The sequence below is a fragment of the Xiphophorus couchianus genome, chromosome 11 (genome assembly GCF_001444195.1).
Source record: "Xiphophorus couchianus chromosome 11, X_couchianus-1.0, whole genome shotgun sequence".
NCBI lineage: Eukaryota > Metazoa > Chordata > Actinopteri > Cyprinodontiformes > Poeciliidae > Xiphophorus > Xiphophorus couchianus.
Genome location: NC_040238.1, coordinates 12,140,684 through 12,157,426, shown reverse-complemented (window position 1 = coordinate 12,157,426; position 16,743 = coordinate 12,140,684). Strand labels below are relative to the sequence as shown.

Here is a 16,743-nt window from a genome sequence, read left to right as displayed (position 1 = left end):
GAGAGTTTGCATCTTTTAGGTGGAGTTGTATTCCAAACGAACTCTGGTTTGAAGTGCTTCACTGAGGCGAGGAAAGTCAAGGTGGTTGCCATGGTTACCGCCTAGTCTGGAATAAGGTTGAGAATGAGAAAAGAGGAGTTTTTCTGTTTCCCGATGTATAAACGTAGTTTCCTTCCTTTTTCCTTCTATCCTTCCTTCATTCTAGCTTTCCATCTATTCTTCTTTTTCTTCCTGTCATCTTTCCTTCATTTCTTTCTTCTACCCTTCCTTCTTTGGTTTCTTCCTCGTGCCCTACATATTTTTTAAGATAAGTTTTAAGATAATATTTTATCATAATTATAAATTTTAAAACTCATAAAACTGCACAGGTCCTACACATAAAACCCGTAATTATAACTTTAAACGTGTAATTATGAATTTTATCCTTATAATTTACTTATTCTCATAATTATAACTTTTATTCATATAAGTATCTCCTTTAATTGAATTATTCTCCACCTCACAGAAACCTGATAGCCCTCACTACCATGCTAACATTAGCCTGACAGTTAAAAAAATTTCATTTGCTAGCTATGTTTAGTATACTGAATGGAGCAAGACAACGTTCTAATTATACCCCACAGGCTACTGACAGCATTTAAGCTAACCATAGCATTTAAGCGAATCATAGCATTTTAGCTATAGTTAGCTAAAAGGCTAACAATTTAAGGTGTTGACTCACATAAAATTGCACATTGAAAGGAGCAATTTAATGTGAGTCAACATAATAGTGATAACCCTTACCCTACTGGAAGTGTTTACATGCCAGTCATTAGTGCTAGCCCTCATGCTAATGCTAGCCTTATAATTAAAGTTTGTCCTGCAATCAATAGGTTGCTGATTCGATTCCTGCTCTGTCTGCCTCTGTCGTTATGTCCTTGGGCAAGGCACTCCACCTGTCTCTTGCCTGCTGGTGGTGGTCAGAGGGCCCAACAGGCAGCACTGGTACATGGCAGCCTCTCCTCTGGCTACTATGGCTATGGCTACTATCTAGCTATGGCTACTATCTAGTAGCTTTTGAAAATGAAACACTTTCTTTATCACGAAAAAGTGTAGTTAATGACTTCCATAGGATTCTTTTTTAAATTTTTTTAGTGGCCCTAATCCTCTTCCATAGATTATATTTACAGATAATGAAAACCTTAGTGTCAGTGTCTCCGAAAGTTTGAATATTAGAGTGAAACCACAATAAATTCTGATTTGTGCAACAATTTCTTGTTTTTTTTCCGATAAAGTAAAGCCTTAATAGTCCCAGTCAATATTTATGCTGAGTTAATGTAAAGTTCGGAGTCGCAGGATTCCGATGTTTTTTAGGGGGCGTGAACGCACCGTTTCCCATTGACCGGGCATCCCTTTCCGGTATATGAGGTCAACCTTTCCCTCTATCCGCCATTACGGTCCCAGAGACTGCTGTCGCTCGGTAGTTTTGAGCAGTTCTGTGTTTTGATCAGCGGAAACCGGCGGTTCTGTTTGGTTCCGAAGAACTTTAACCGCAGGAAGTCGAGGCTTTGCTGCGTTTGTTTAACAGCGCCGGCGTCGGGAAACAGAAGTTGTATGAGTTACGGGGAAAACGGGGTTCTGTCCTGAAAGCTCGGACCGGACTCCGCTGCCATGGCGGGTCATTTTGACGCCGAGGACCGGGATAGCTGGTACTGGGGCCGCCTGAGCCGCCAGGAAGCGGTGTCTCTGCTGCAGGGACAGAAGCACGGAGTCTTCCTGGTCCGAGACTCGTCCTCCATCCCCGGAGACTACGTCCTCTCCGTGTCCGAGAACTCCAAAGTTTCCCACTACATTATCAACGACATAAGCAACAGGATGAGACCTGGAGCAGGTAAGGCTCGGTTCTGACTCATCCAGGTGTTTTTTTACGGCACCAAATTTAGTTTTAAGGTGAAGATTCTGGGAGGGATATGGTAAGCCATTTTAACATATAATCACATTGACATTCCAGATTTTTTTTAATTGGTTTATGACATATAAGTAAATTAAGAAATCTCTAATTATATTTGACTATACAAAGTACAGGTACCGGGACCGTAAATAAATAAATATATTTATAAAACTTTATTTATAGTTTTATAAATAAAGTATTCAAGACAGCCAGAAGGAATTACTATGTGAAACACATTTCAGATATCTACATTTAAATTACGACTGGTCATAAAGTAAATTCAAGAAATCTTACCTTTTGTTCTGACATCTCCAGTTAAAGATATCTTAATTGTATATTTTGATAGACATTAATTAGATTTGACTAGAGCAAATTAAATTGCAGATGTCTTGAAAGCAAATAATGACTAGGAAAATCTAAATTGGGGAAATCTGAAATTATAATTTTGATTGATTCTTTTTAAGATATCTCCAAATGAATTAGTGATGCCTTTAACCAGCTTTTCAATTTGAGTTAGCATTACGACTAGTCAGAATGACATTACTGGTATCCTGAATTTGTATTATGTCTAATAAAAAATAGAAAAAAAGGATTTTTGAAAGTTCTTCATTTTCAGCTTGGGAATCGGTTTACCATAAAAGCACTCCTACTTTTCTAAAGGCGTTTTTACGAGGATTGTGTTTGTCGGAAGTGAATAAACAGGAATTTTTTCTGCAGATTTCTGAAGCAGTCTTCAAGTGCATGAAGTTTGTACTGTTTGGTCAGCTCAGCGGCAGCACAAGGTGGGCTTATACCCCCTTGTGTAAATCAGATAGATAAAAATGTAATTTAAGTTTGAGATCTTAAATCATAGTCAGAAATGCATCAAATGACAAATCTGCTGAAGTCATTTAAGACATTAAAAGGAATTTTGACTTGTGATGATGTAAAGATACATTTAATTATTATTTTTTTCCAGTCAGAATGTGAATGCAGATTTCCTAAATTACCGTTCCGGGTCGTCAAAATGCATTTGTAGATGAATGTAATTCCTTACGTTCAGACTCGACTGGTTTTATGTTAAAAAGGCTTGCCGTAGAAAGCTGCATGTTGTGACGTCACAACTGGGACATGACTGGGCAGATTGGTGTTTCAGGAATGTCTCTAGTCCGTCCCCTTCACGCTGCTTTTTCCCTGAATCATGACTGCTTCACAAACCTTTCCTTAGGTGTTGGACAGTTCTGCCTGTAACCCACCAGAACCTCGAAATGTTCTGATTTAACCCACCAGAACCTCGAAATGTTCAGTTTATTTCAGTCACTATAGATTAATTCCTCACAAACTGGTATTTTCTATGGAGGGTAAAGAGTGTCAAATTACAGTAACAAGAAATAATTATTTAATAAATCAATGAATAAAATGGATTAAATATCAATTAATATTCAATTAAATGTTGATTTTATATTAAAAATTACATTTTGCTTTTCATGATACGGGAGTTGCTCACCTACAGTTTGCAGTAAATAACAATTTATCAAAGCTTTCTCCACACTTTCCAGTGAAAATATTGACCTCAGAGTGGAAGAAGTTGTCTTGACTTGCTGCCTGAAGCGGCCAGTCAAACGTCACGGTTTCTATAGAAGCAGCCAATCAGATGTCAGGTTGACTAATGTTATCAACTAATGATTAACTGATAAGCAGCCATTTTGTTAAGAGTTTTCTTTTGTGTGAAAATGGGCGACTGTCTTTCCATAATCTGTAGGGCAAAATATGTAATAATATACTGGATTTAAAAAAAAATTGTGAAATTTAAGGATCTTGAGAGTTTATATTTCTAAACAGAACCGCGTAAAGTGCATTCTCCGTTCTGAACCGGACTCTGTTTGGACCATTTCTCTTCCCCGTCCCGGTGTGCCTCCGCCATTTTTAATTCTGTTTTAGCAAATTAACCTGCAGCGCCCTCTGCTGCATGAAGGCCAAAACTACAAGAATAAGAGATTTATTTCTCAAACCTTCTCAAACATTCACAGACTCTACTAAAAACAATAAATATAACATAACATGTTAGACGATGTTTTGTTTCAGCCTGAAGAAAACCCAACGTAAATGATTATTTTATATTAAGTGTTAGCGATGCAGTCAGCCAGCGCAGACGCAGCCCCAGATCTGCGTGCCGGTGCCATGCTATGTATCACAATACTGTTTAAAAACGGTAAAAGTTCTGCAATTCAGCCCGAGATACTGAAAAATGTTCCTAGAGATACGAATTCCTCTGATCATATAAACGATGCAGCTTATCCATTAAATAATTTATTGTTTTGTTTTTTTCCATTTTTTTCTCCGAAGAGTTTTTGCGGCGCTAGTGGCTCGTATTTTTTCTACGGTAGGCAGACAGGAAGGAGGGTGAGGAGAGGGGGGAAGACATGCGGTAAAGGTCGTCGGGACCGGGAGTTGAACCCGCGACGTCCGCGTCGAGGACTAAGGCCTCCAAACGTGGGGCATGCTAACCCCCTGCGCCACCACAGCACGCCCCATCCATTATTATTTTTAAGTGCATATTATTTGGTAAGCTAGCTGTACGGGTCGCACTCTGAGCTCATGTCACAGCAAATAAATGATCGTTTACATGCAGTACTTTATGGACCAATGTTTGAGAAAGACTGGTCTAAGCAGGCATTATTAGTTGATTAATTATATTCCTTTTACATCTGACTAGAGTTTCCTTCATACAACTAGCCAAGTGGTCGGATGCTAGGACTTTGGGTTTTGGAGTTAATTTTTTTTTTAAAATTGACAAGAAATTTGAACATACCCCTAATGTTTTATTGAAAGACATTAACAGTACCTAAACACCAACGATAAAGTCTTAAAAAAGGGAACAATTTTATAAAACTTAAAATAAATACCTGTTGATTAATCAAGTTGATTAATGTAACTAAAGCCTGGTGGGCTGCCAGGCTGATCATCCACTGGGAAACCCTGATCAGGATTTATTCTGTGTCTGTGATGTAAACCAGGAGTTCATTCATGTTTATTGATTGTTGATGGAGGTTGACCGTCCGTCCGTCAGGTGTGGAGTCTAATCGGTTCCAGATCGGGGAGGAGTCGTTCTCGGAGTTGGCCGCTTTGCTGGAGTTCTACAAGCTCCACTACCTGGACACCACCACGCTGTGCGAGCCGGTTGAGAAGTCCAGGAGCGCCCCCGCCCCGCCCGCCGCCGCCCAGCAGCCCAAGGAGCAGGAGTTTGTCCGGGCGGTCTTCAACTTCCCCGGCAACGACGATGAGGACCTGCCGTTCAAGGTGGGAGACGTGCTGCGCGTCCTGGAGAAGCCCGAGGACCAGTGGTGGAGCGCCGCCAGCCAGGACGGACGCATCGGGATGATCCCCGTCCCCTACGTGGAGAAGTACCGGCCCGGCTCGCCCAGCGACGGCGGGGCACCCCAGGGGAACCTGCAGGGCGACCCCGGCCCGTACGCCCAGCCCATGGTCAACGTCCAGCTGCCCAACCTGCAGGACGGCCCTGTGTACGCCCGCGCCGTCCAGAAGAGGGTCCCCAACGCCTACGACAAGACGGCGCTGGCCCTGGAGGTAGGAGACCTCCGTCCACATGTCCACACACTGTCTCCCTTCAGCAGCTGCACACAGGTCCATTCACAGGACGGTTCTGAACAGAGCCTTTAGAACTGGCTGGCTATGGCAGGCTGTTATGCCATAAAATCACATTACAATCCAGATATCTGACATTACTTTATGACTACACATATAAGCTAATTAAGATATCGCTGACAATGTTCTGACCAGTATAAATGACTTCAGATTTACCATTAAATGGTCTGGAAGCTGTAATTCAAGTAAGACGGCAGATAACAATTACTTTAATAATTGATTAGTCCAACAATTAATCTGTAAAATAATCAATTTATTGTCTATTTTGATAAGTATTTGGGTAAGAAAATTGGCAAATTTAGCAGATTTTCTTTTTTTGCCAATTTATTTGCTGTTTTGCCATAAAATCAGCTTATATTGTAGATATCTGAAATTACTTTGACTAGACATGTCGGTTAATGGAATGTATCTAATTATCTTTGTGCAGGAAGCCAAATTAGTGCAGATATTTAACGGTTCAGCTCAACTGTGATAATCAAAATGTAGTGGTGTCTCGTCAGAACTCATTTTTCGATATTTACAGCAATCTGCTGCACTAAATGCAGAATCCAGTAAATGAGTTTCTTTCTGTTAAACCTGAGGACACAACAGGAACTAAACATGTAGAGAAAACCTCCAGGTTTTTCAGTGTTTCAAATGAAACACTGATTATAATGGAGTTATAATGTGTGGCATAACGGAGTGCTGACTGGAGACCTTCATGGTGCTCTGGGCTTTTTTTCCCGGGAACAAAACTCGTTCAGTGATGAACAAACTAACATTGACGTCTGAACCAAAGACCCACAGTGTCATCCTAAAGTCAGCCTATGGCAGGCGGTTTTGACATAAAATCAGTCTGCACAACTATCTGCCATTACAGCCAAACATCTCCAAAGTGTGGATCCAAGCATAAACATTAGCATGCTAACCAATCAGGTCGATTGTTTTCCTACTTGAATTTTTTTGTAAAAGTGACACTGCAGCTGTAAGCCTGATTGGGTTTTCATTTCCATGTCACTTTTTCTGTCCTGCCTGCAGCAGGACGAGCCTTCCTGTCACTTCTATAGAAAACACAGATAAATATTCTGTTTAAAGCAGCTTCTGAATACTGCACAGCAAAAACACAAACACTTACCAAGTGCCTCTGTCTAGTTTGTAGCGCAAATAATTTGAAATGGCACAAAAACTAACTTATAAGTAACTTTTCAGCAAGAAATACAAGCTTGTTTTAAGTAAATAATTCCTTAATATTGATGAATAAGTTTCAGTTCCATTGGCAGGTTATTTCACTTATAACTAGACATTTTTCCCTGGTTATTAATAAAATAATCTGCTAATAGAACTAAAACTGTTTCATCAACAATGAGAAACTATTCATTTAAAACAAGCTCATATTTCTCGCTGAAAAGTTGCTTGTAAATTGTTTGTCTTGCATCAAGTGCAGTTGAAACTCGACCGAATTACAGTGTGTGAAGCTGTCGGGACGGTTTGGTAGAGTCGTCCCTGGTTCCGGTCCAACAGGCTGGTTTGGTTCTGTCTCCTCCAGGTGGGGGACATGGTGAAGGTGACGAAGATCAACGTGAACGGCCAGTGGGAGGGCGAGTGCAACGGGAAGCACGGCCACTTCCCCTTCACCCACGTCCGGCTGCTGGACGACAGCGAGAGCTGAGCAGAACCGGGCCGACCGGCCGGGAGGAAGCTCGCCCACCGTCAGATCTGGATCGGGACCGTCCGGTAGGAGGCGAGTGGGCCGGCCTCCCTGTTATCTTTGTGGTGGACAGGTTTGAGCCTGGGGTCAGACCGGGGTCGCCTGTTTTATCCCCTTCATCCCAGTTTCAGCTGCTGAGTGGAAAACCAGCTGCATCTCGTTTTATTTGAATTAATGGTGGGTTTTTTATGATTTTAATATTTATTACCATGGTGCAGATAATTCTGGAGTTTTGGAAGAGTAAAGGCGATGTTTGTAAAATGAACATATTAATATTATGGGTGTCTTTTTGTACTTTAGATTTTTTACTATTATTTTTGGACCAAACATCTGCTCAGAAGCTTCCAGAAGTCGGGCTCTGGTTCTGTGGCGGCCATCTTGAAACTAAATACTTTAGTCTTATTTTGGACATTTTTCTGCTCTTCTTGACCACAGAAATATGGAAAAAATATTAAAGTGTTTATTAAACTAAATTTATCACATTTAACAACAGGGGTTAAAGGTCATGGTGTTCTGGTTTCTGTGGTGGAAGGGAACCCTCATAGGTTTTCCTGGTTTGTGATAAAACGGTGCGATGCATCAGTAAGAGGATCGTCCCGCATCATGACGCCTCCACCGCCGTGCCTTGGTTCTGCTGGTCTCGGATGGAGCGGATCGGTGTCTCGGTTTGAATCGGAATCACCCACAGTGAGACGGTTTAAAAATGTGAACTTTCTCCCAGTTTTTGTTTATGTTCTTTAACTTCCTGTGAAGCGTGTGGACGTCCTGCTGACCTGAGGATGAAACTGATCTGAAGCCAGAGGAGGGTCAGTTTCTGGGTTTTTGTTTATCTAAGCAAGCAGTTCAAAAAAACAAAACATCCACCAATTAACACATTTTAAATTATTAAACTTTCAAGTCAGGATTTCTTTTAACAGTCATTCCTGTATTGTAGATTTGTAGTACAATAACCCTTAATATTCAAACAAACTGTTATTTTATTGTTTGAATTTTGATCTTTTCCCTGGTAATAAAAAAATATTTGTTTTTTTACTTTATTGTTTTTATTCTTTAAGCAGAAGAACATAATTTTATGACTTGAAAAGCTTTTGTAACAAACATCCATGTTTTATTGGGATACAGATCAAACTTCCTGGTGTTGATAGTACTTGTTAGTTGTTCTCTCCCTGACGCTGGATTAATCCCTTAACTCCTGAATCCACAGATGCAGCCACAGGGTTTCTCCGTCTGCCTTAAAAATATCCAGTGAGTTTTGTTGGGAATATTTCTCCTGACCTCAGTTTTATATGAACCTGATTTTTATTGCGTTTTATATATTAAGAACACCAACTCTGTATTGATGGATTTCTTCCCCTGTCTTGAGTTTACAGTCTTTTTCTCTCCAGTTTCTTTTGTTAAGTCTTAGAGAAAAATGTAAAAAGAGCTATTTTGTACACTATGATAAAACTGTTTTATTACAATGAAAACCACAGCCAGTCTGCACAACACTGCATATACTGTATTAATAAATAAATATATGAAATATTTCTGACTCAGTCGTCCATTCTTTTGAGGGTTCCTGGAATCTTGTTTTACCAGAGGTGGAAAGAGCACAAAAATAATGCAACCAGGTAAAAGTACAATTACTTTGATCAAATTTGACTCACATAGTTTAGTTACTTACACAGTGATGGCATTGACGGCCCCTCCATGTGGCTGGCACAGAGCATCCCGATCTGTTGCCTCAAAACAACCGTACAGAAGTTCTTCATGTTCCTGTGACCATCATCTATCAGATTGTTTTATACTCATCTGGACAAAGGAGTTTACATTTCAAGATGAGAAAAACAAGATTGTTCTCACTTTCCCAGAAAAGGTCTATTTTTAAAAAAAATCCTTGACATTTACATTAACAAAAAATCTCTTCTCAGTTAGAGCTGCTGGCAAACAGAAACACTGCAAGTGTATCAGAGTGAAACATGACTTAAAATCTCAAGATAATGTCACAAACGCATTAGGGTGTTGGTTAGCTACAGAAGTGCTGACATCACAGGAAGTTCCAGGAACAGCTGATATGCTAGTCAAAAACACAGGAAAATTAATATGGATAATAACTTTCTGCTAACAGCACAAAATCTATTTTACAGAGATGGATTTCACAGCAGCACCTCCTGGATTATGCTTCTTTTTTCCACAAGCACTGCTAATCCACCTCCTTTGCTTTTGCCATTCCTTTTTAAATCTCTGGTTAAGGTCACAAAGAGATACTGGAATAAACTCATCTGTAAAACAGACACTGAATTCTAAAGGAATTAAACGGGGTTTTTAAAAATATAAGTTCAGAATGAATATAGCAGAGAAAGTCCCACCAGCCACGCAATTATAGAAAAAAATCTAGCACTTTAACACATTTTAAAACTGTTTACATAAATGTAGGGTAAATAAAACATTTTAGTGGATTTTGTAGCTTCGCGGGAGGCGTGGATGCTGCTGCTGCTGCGTGGATTTCCCGGATGGAACGGCGGCGCCATCTTCACGCCTCTGCTCACCGGTGGGTCTTCGGCTCAGCGGAGCGACAGAGCTGTTGCTGTTCCACCGCCAGGACTCTCCGAGCAGCCCGATTATCGTCTCCTGTTTCCCCACCGGGACGCTGAACGCAGCCCTCCCCGCTACCGGAGCACCATGGCGGACAGAGAGAACCTGGTGTACCAAGCCAAACTGGCCGAGCAAGCGGAGAGATACGACGGTAAGGCTGCGGACACACACAGATCATAACGGTCACTGCGGAGTGCTGCGGCCCCCGCTCCGCCGCCTGCCTGTCTCTCTGCGCAGCGCAGGGGGCTCGGAGCCGCAGGTACAGGCGCTCACATGGATGTGGGGGCTGAGAGGACACAAAATGGCGGAGGCTTTCCCTGCTTTATAAAGGGAAACTCTGCGCCTCATAAAAACCGGTCTCTGTCCCGACAGAAAGCGGGGTCCGTTTGCGAGCGCGAGCCCCGGTTTGTGCTTCGCTAACCGGGGAACGTTTCTGTTGATGCAGCTAAGCTAGCCTCCTGCTAGCGCTAGTTAGCTGCTAACTAGCTGGTTAGCCTTTCTTTACTCCTCAGTCCTCTAGCTCAAACTTAAACCAGTTTACTTTACACCAATCATAGCAATAAAAATATCGCTTGGTGTCTAAAATACCGCAATAGTTCATTTTAACGAATCTCCCCCCCCAAACTGTATGATTTAAAACACATGACTAGCCCTTTAATTCAGGTGGTCATGTCCTCTTTACTGCAGGTGGAGATGAGGAATAGGCATGTTAGCAAACATTTACTGAACAATTCAGTCCCTAATTAAACTATTTAATCAGGAAGGGGATTAGAAATTAATGCCACTAGTTTGGGGCAAAAAATTAAAACAGCTTCAGTGTTTTAAAGCGAAACTTTCCTGATTCATGTGCGTCAGTTTGAATTAATACCAGTTAAATGTTGTGAATCAAAAATGCAAAAAATGCCTAATTTAAGTTTTTAAATATTGCCCCTAGATGGAATGTGTCCCTGAATAGCCTTTCCTTTTTTACTGTTATTAATAATTGTCAGTTAATTGACCATTAACTGTCACTTTAATCATTCAAAATTTCACATTTTACTGGAAATTTATTTTTTCACCCTTTAGAACAGCAACCAATCGTATTCTACATGCAAACTAAAACATATTTAGTTTACATTGTTTTTCAACTTGAGCATTGGAGCTAAATCCAGTTTCAAGATGAAAAATTATATCGTTTTTGATTGAAACTAGACCTGCTTTCATTTATGAAATTAACCAACTTTTTTTGTTTTAGTTCTGTTGACATTCTAACAGAAAAAAAATACAATCCTCAAAAGTGAGTAGAGCAGTTCTTGTTCCTCTCGCTGAGCAGAGTATATTTTTGGCGAGACTGGAAAGCCTCCTCGTCATCTGCCTAATTTTCCGTAGGTTTTACGGACTCCAATTTTGATTTAGTCCAATTAATGAGACAAATTAACTAATTTATGAACTAATTAATAACTAATTTGCTAGTTAATACTCAGGCTTCCTTTTGTTGCTGTAAGTTATTTGACTGTTCTGATGTCAATTCTAGAGTTTTCTTGCGGCAGTGTGTGAAAACAGACGAATATTGGAAAAAACATTGATATTGTCTGACCTCATTTCCTGTCCTGCTGTCTAAATCATCCGTCCAGACTCCGAGGCGACGCGTTCGGGACGCCCTGCGCCTCTTTCCGTTCGATGCCAGCTCCCAGTGCTGGTTGGCATTTATCGTTTATCATTTATCCTGATAAATTTGTTGGAATAATTTTGATTTATTGTTGTCACAATGAATGTTTAAAACCCCCCAAAACCAGTCCGTATTGTCACGATTGATAGTTTTACTATTTTATTTCCCACTGTTTCTTCAATGGAAACATCAATAAATGCCGATACGTTTGAAAACAGTGTGAGGTTTAGTGAAGTAAATCACACTTCTTTGTGTGACTGGTGTTATAAACAGGAATGTTTTTCAGGAGCAGCATTTGTGTTTGTCTCTAATCGGGTAAAACTGGCAGCGATGATGACGATGAGGGTCAGAGGTCAGTTCTGCTGCTGCTGATCTTCAGGTGTTCAGAATCATAAACACTGATATCCATAATAGTAATAATAATAATACTCAACCCAAACAAAGCATGACAAAGCATTTCCCCACAACGAGACGTTTTCATTTTGCACATTTTCCAGAGCAGCTGCAGCTGATTGGAGGAGTCCTGTGTTTCCCTCGGCAGCAGGTTTAGATCGGAGACCGATAAAATGATCAATATTGATAGATCAGAAGTGACTTGTGGCTGCAGATGAATGTAACGGATATGGTTTGTAAAGGTGATTGTGTTGCTTCAGTTTCCAGGAAGTCCTGAGCATCGATCAGCTTCCTGCCTCTCAGCAAGTCGACTTACAGAAATACATTCCATGTTCGGGCTCCAACTCATAATTCATCTACTAATCAATTATTCTGACAATTACTCTGTTAAAAAAAAAAATCAGCACATTTTGATGATTTTTCATTTAACAACAAAAGGTTTTTTTCTGCAATATAAAAAACATTAAAACATGCAAATAAACCTCTAAACCTTTTTTAAATAAGAAAATAGATATTTTATCACCTAAAAATTTTTTTTAGTGAATGTTTGATCATCTGCAGAGAAAAAAAAAACAACTTTCTAATATTAACATGAAAAAACGCTCTAATTGTTGGATAACTGGAAAGCAAAAGCTGGATATTAGATTTTTGTTTTTTGTCTATTTTACACATTTTGAACCAGATGAAGGTAAAACTGCTACATGATGGAACGTAATTGAAGAAAAATAAGTGGCTCTGCTTTGTCCTCCTGAATGCTAAATGCATGTTATGTAGGTCTGTCCTAATAATAAATCAATTAATGTCATGATAAATTAAAATGAACTCAATCATTTCCAATTTGCGTGATTCATTGTTTTTCTCTTTGTGTCAAAAACTGGATGATAAAAATTTTCCTTCAACTAGCCCTTTATATGAAGACTTTAGAATTACTTTCATTTGTTTTGTTTATTTATTTTGAATATTAAAATGTCTTCCAGTCCCAGTCTTAAATGTTCATCAGAACTTAAAGTTTAATGATCTTTGTGAATTTGTTCTTGCATTATTATTATTATTATTCCATTACTTGAAAATGGACTCAAAGCAACAATATTATAGTTTATCGTGATAACTTCTACTTTATCGTCCAGGAGAAAGCAGATTTTCCTTCTGAATGAAAATGCTCCTTAAAGTGTTTGCCGTTTGTTGTCGTGTTGCGTCTCAGAAATGGTGGAGTCGATGAAGAAGGTGGCCAGCATGGACGTGGAGCTGACGGTGGAAGAGAGGAACCTTCTCTCCGTCGCCTACAAGAACGTGATCGGCGCGCGGCGAGCGTCCTGGAGGATCATCAGCAGCCTGGAGCAGAAGGAGGAGAACAAGGGCGGCGAGGACAAGCTGAAGATGATCCGGGAATACCGGAAAACGGTCGGCCCCGCTCCGCACCGCCTCACCGGGAACGCTGGCTGACCCAGCTGGCCTGACGCCGGTTTGACCAATCACAGTGTGTTTTACTGTCCAGGTGGAGAAAGAGCTGAAATCAATCTGCAACGACATCCTGGATGTTCTGGACAAACACCTGATCTTAGCAGCAACCACTGGAGAATCCAAGGTTTTCTACTACAAAATGTGTGTACACACAGACACACACACACACACACACACACACACCCACACACAGACACACACACACAAAGTGGTTTACAATCCACCTGAAATCAGTGAACGTGAGTCCAGAAAACCAATCATGATTCTGATGGTCTGAATAAAATCCTGGTTAAACTGGAAACCAGTAGCTTACTGATGGAGGTTTAAACTGGACGAACGGCTGGATGGATTCGTCCATCCATGAACTGATGGGAAATACATTTTTTTCAGTATGAAAAAACTAAAACTGCTGCTATAATTAAACCTAAACACTATTTATCTAAAAACAAACTTACTCTAAACACTAATTAAAACTGAATTAGACAAAACGTCACAACAAAATAAAACTAAACTATAATGACAAACTCAAAACTATTCTAACGCCGACCTGAATTCAGTCCAAATAAATAGAAGCGGTAAGACAAGATGGCCGCCATGGCGTGCTGACATCACTCTGACCTACAGAAACATGAGTACGTTGGTGGGGAGGTGGGAATCCCTCATTTCCAAAAATAAAATCTTCAGAAAACCAAAACTATGAAAAATGAATAAAATCATTTTATTGTCCAAAAACAGGAAACTTTAAGTCCACAACACCGATCATATTTTCCCTCTGAGTCTTCCTGAGTGTGGAGTCGGTTTCTGTTGGCGCCGCTGACTCGCCTTCTGTCCCGGTCCAGGAAGGGAGACTACCACCGGTACCTGGCGGAGTTCGCCACGGGCAACGACAGGAAGGAGGCGGCGGAGAACAGCCTGGTGGCGTACAAGGCGGCCAGCGACATCGCAATGATCGAACTTCCTCCAACGCACCCCATCCGCCTCGGCCTGGCACTCAACTTCTCCGTTTTCTACTATGAAATCCTGAACTCGCCGGACCGGGCCTGCAGGTACACTGCCGAGCCGCAGAGCGGGACGGGCCGGGCCGGGTCTGACGTATATTAGCATGGCTACCAGTATACTATACCTATACTATATTATCACTGGTATTTTGGTTCTGGCAGGTTGGCGAAGGAGGCGTTCGATAACGCCATCGCGGAGCTGGACACGCTGAGCGAGGAAAGCTACAAAGACTCCACACTTATCATGCAGTTGCTACGGGACAACTTGACGCTATGGACCTCAGACGTTCAGGGAGACGGTGAGACGCCACGCTCTCCACCGCAGCCTTCTCAATTCCCTCCTGAGTTCTTCTTTCCACTAACTCTTCATCTGTTCCTCATCCTCCTCAGACTGTTGAGGAGCCTCCTCTTCCTCCCCTCCTCTCCGTTAGAACAGTGTGTTTAGTAAGTCATTCCTCCTCCCTGGCTCCGCCCCTCACTGCTGCCCTAACCTCCCCCTCACACCTCACACCTCTGAGCTACTTCCTGTTTCTGGTCTGCTTCCTGTTTCCTGTCTGCTTCCTGACTACTTCCTGGGTTCAGAAACCGTCGGGAAGTTTCAGTGTTTTTGAAAAAATAAACGTATTTCCAGATGATATTCCATATTTTCATCCATCCATCCATCCATCCATCCATCCATCCATCCATCCATCCATCCGTGATCAATAACTGAACTTTTATAAATTCAAATATTAAATATTTTCCTTCATTCCTCATGAATTTCTGATCTTCTCTCCAATGAAAACGGCTCATTGAGTTAAATTAATTCATTATTAATGATGGTAATGTCACATGACCCTCGTCCCTTGACCCCTGTCACATGACCCCACAGGTCGCTCCTTCATCACTTCCTGTTTAAATCCTGATGGGTTCCAGTTGTCTTCCTTACACAGGTTGCTTTGTTGTTGTCACGGTAACCCCTCTAAGCTACCACTGCTTCTGTCTCAATGTATTTTCCCTCCTACTAACCTCACCAGCACTCTTAACAGCGCCCTTCCCAGCATGGTGCCACGCTACCAGCAGCAGGTTAGCCTCTGAAGCTAACAGGAGTCGTGCTGTTTGTTTCACTGGAGCGCTTGATGTGAAGTTTTCCATCACTACTAATGGGGAAAATGGGTCGTGCTTTCTTAAAGGGACAGTTCACTCCTTTTTCTGGTGCTCTGATCAGAATCTCAGCATCTTCAGTTTGAGGTGACATGTTATCAGCAAACACTATTCTATATTATGGCTGTTTATGCCATGCTAGAATATACAATGGGATATGTTAGCATATTAGCATGGCTACCAGTATACTATACCTATACTATATTATCACTATATATGCTCTCCTATGTTAATATGTGTTATGGTATGTTAGCTCATGTCTATCTGCATATCCATTCCTAAAATATGGACATTTATACTAAATTAGCTTATGCTATGTTAGCATATATCTATACTATGTTATGCTAGGTTCCCGCTGTCGCAGGCGTTTCCTCCAGACTAAACTTCTGCAGTTATTTTAACTTTATAATCTTGTTTTGTTGGTTTGCTCCTCACTGAACTGTTAGCTTTAAAACTGAGAATGCTGAAAAACAAACATGTTCTGGTTTAAACAGAGCTTCACAAAACCTGACGTAACGTGACGGAGGAACGTTTCCACCCAACTCTGGAACCACGCCAGAGGTTTGACGCGTTAGCCTCGCGAATCCTCACTAATCGCTCTCTTGCTCTTCATTTCAGGCGAAGAACAGAACAAAGAAGCGCCGCAAGATGCGGAGGAAGAAGCCCAGCGAGACTGAACAACTCAAGACAAACCCTCCTCTTCCTCTTCTCTCTTTTATTTTTTTCTTTCTCGTCCCAGAACCAGCTCCGGTTCCAGCCGGGTTCAGCCCACCATCTTCCTCCTATCCTCACATGCACGTCTCCTGTCTGTCCCCTGAGGGAGCTCCCCATCCACCGAGGGGCGTCCTACCCTTCCTCTCTCTCCGTTAATCATCCTCTGTGACTTTTTTTTTTTATTATTATTTCGCATTCTTTGCTGCATCATCTGTTGCCAAGTCCGCTTGCCTGTATTTGTACCACACATCTGCAAGGCTTTATTTAAAGATGAAACTTGTTTTTGTTCCTGTGTGTGTTCATGATGCGCGTCGTCTCCATGCTGTCGGTTTGAAACTCTTCAGTCCTCACGATTAGAGACTCCAGCTGAGTCTTCAGGGTTCCCTCATATCATCCTGTCTCTTCCTCCTCTTCTTCCTCCTCCTGTTGGGTATGTGTAACGTGAATCTGATTTGTACTACTGGATATTCTCACCGGAGCCACAAGTACCATCTGTATTCTTTCTGAAACGCAGCATGGAAAACATTAAACTTCAAACTGAAAACTTCAA

General features: G+C 41.3%; 2 protein-coding genes across 3 annotated transcripts; both read left to right on the top strand.

The window, feature by feature from the left end:
• Positions 1 to 1,310: 1,310 nt before the first annotated feature.
• Positions 1,311 to 8,793, top strand: LOC114152956 (adapter molecule crk-like). The gene is made up of 3 exons (XM_028031142.1): positions 1,311 to 1,870; positions 4,980 to 5,497; positions 7,101 to 8,793. The coding sequence occupies exons 1-3, from the start codon at positions 1,651 to 1,653 to the stop codon at positions 7,221 to 7,223; spliced, it is 861 nt and encodes a 286-aa protein (XP_027886943.1). The 5' UTR covers positions 1,311 to 1,650; the 3' UTR covers positions 7,224 to 8,793.
• Positions 8,794 to 9,750: 957 nt separating this feature from the next.
• LOC114152955 (14-3-3 protein epsilon) lies at positions 9,751 to 16,743 on the top strand. Of its 2 annotated transcripts, XM_028031141.1 has the most exons (7): positions 9,751 to 9,987; positions 13,079 to 13,278; positions 13,373 to 13,479; positions 14,178 to 14,384; positions 14,499 to 14,635; positions 14,727 to 14,780; positions 16,098 to 16,743. In XM_028031141.1, exons 1-6 carry the CDS (start codon positions 9,924 to 9,926, stop codon positions 14,732 to 14,734), a joined length of 723 nt encoding a protein of 240 aa, XP_027886942.1. In that variant the 5' UTR covers positions 9,751 to 9,923; the 3' UTR covers positions 14,735 to 14,780; positions 16,098 to 16,743. The 2 variants fall into 2 exon arrangements, with proteins under 2 accessions (XP_027886942.1, XP_027886941.1); XM_028031140.1 differs by lacking the exon at positions 14,727 to 14,780 and having other exon boundaries at positions 9,752 to 9,987.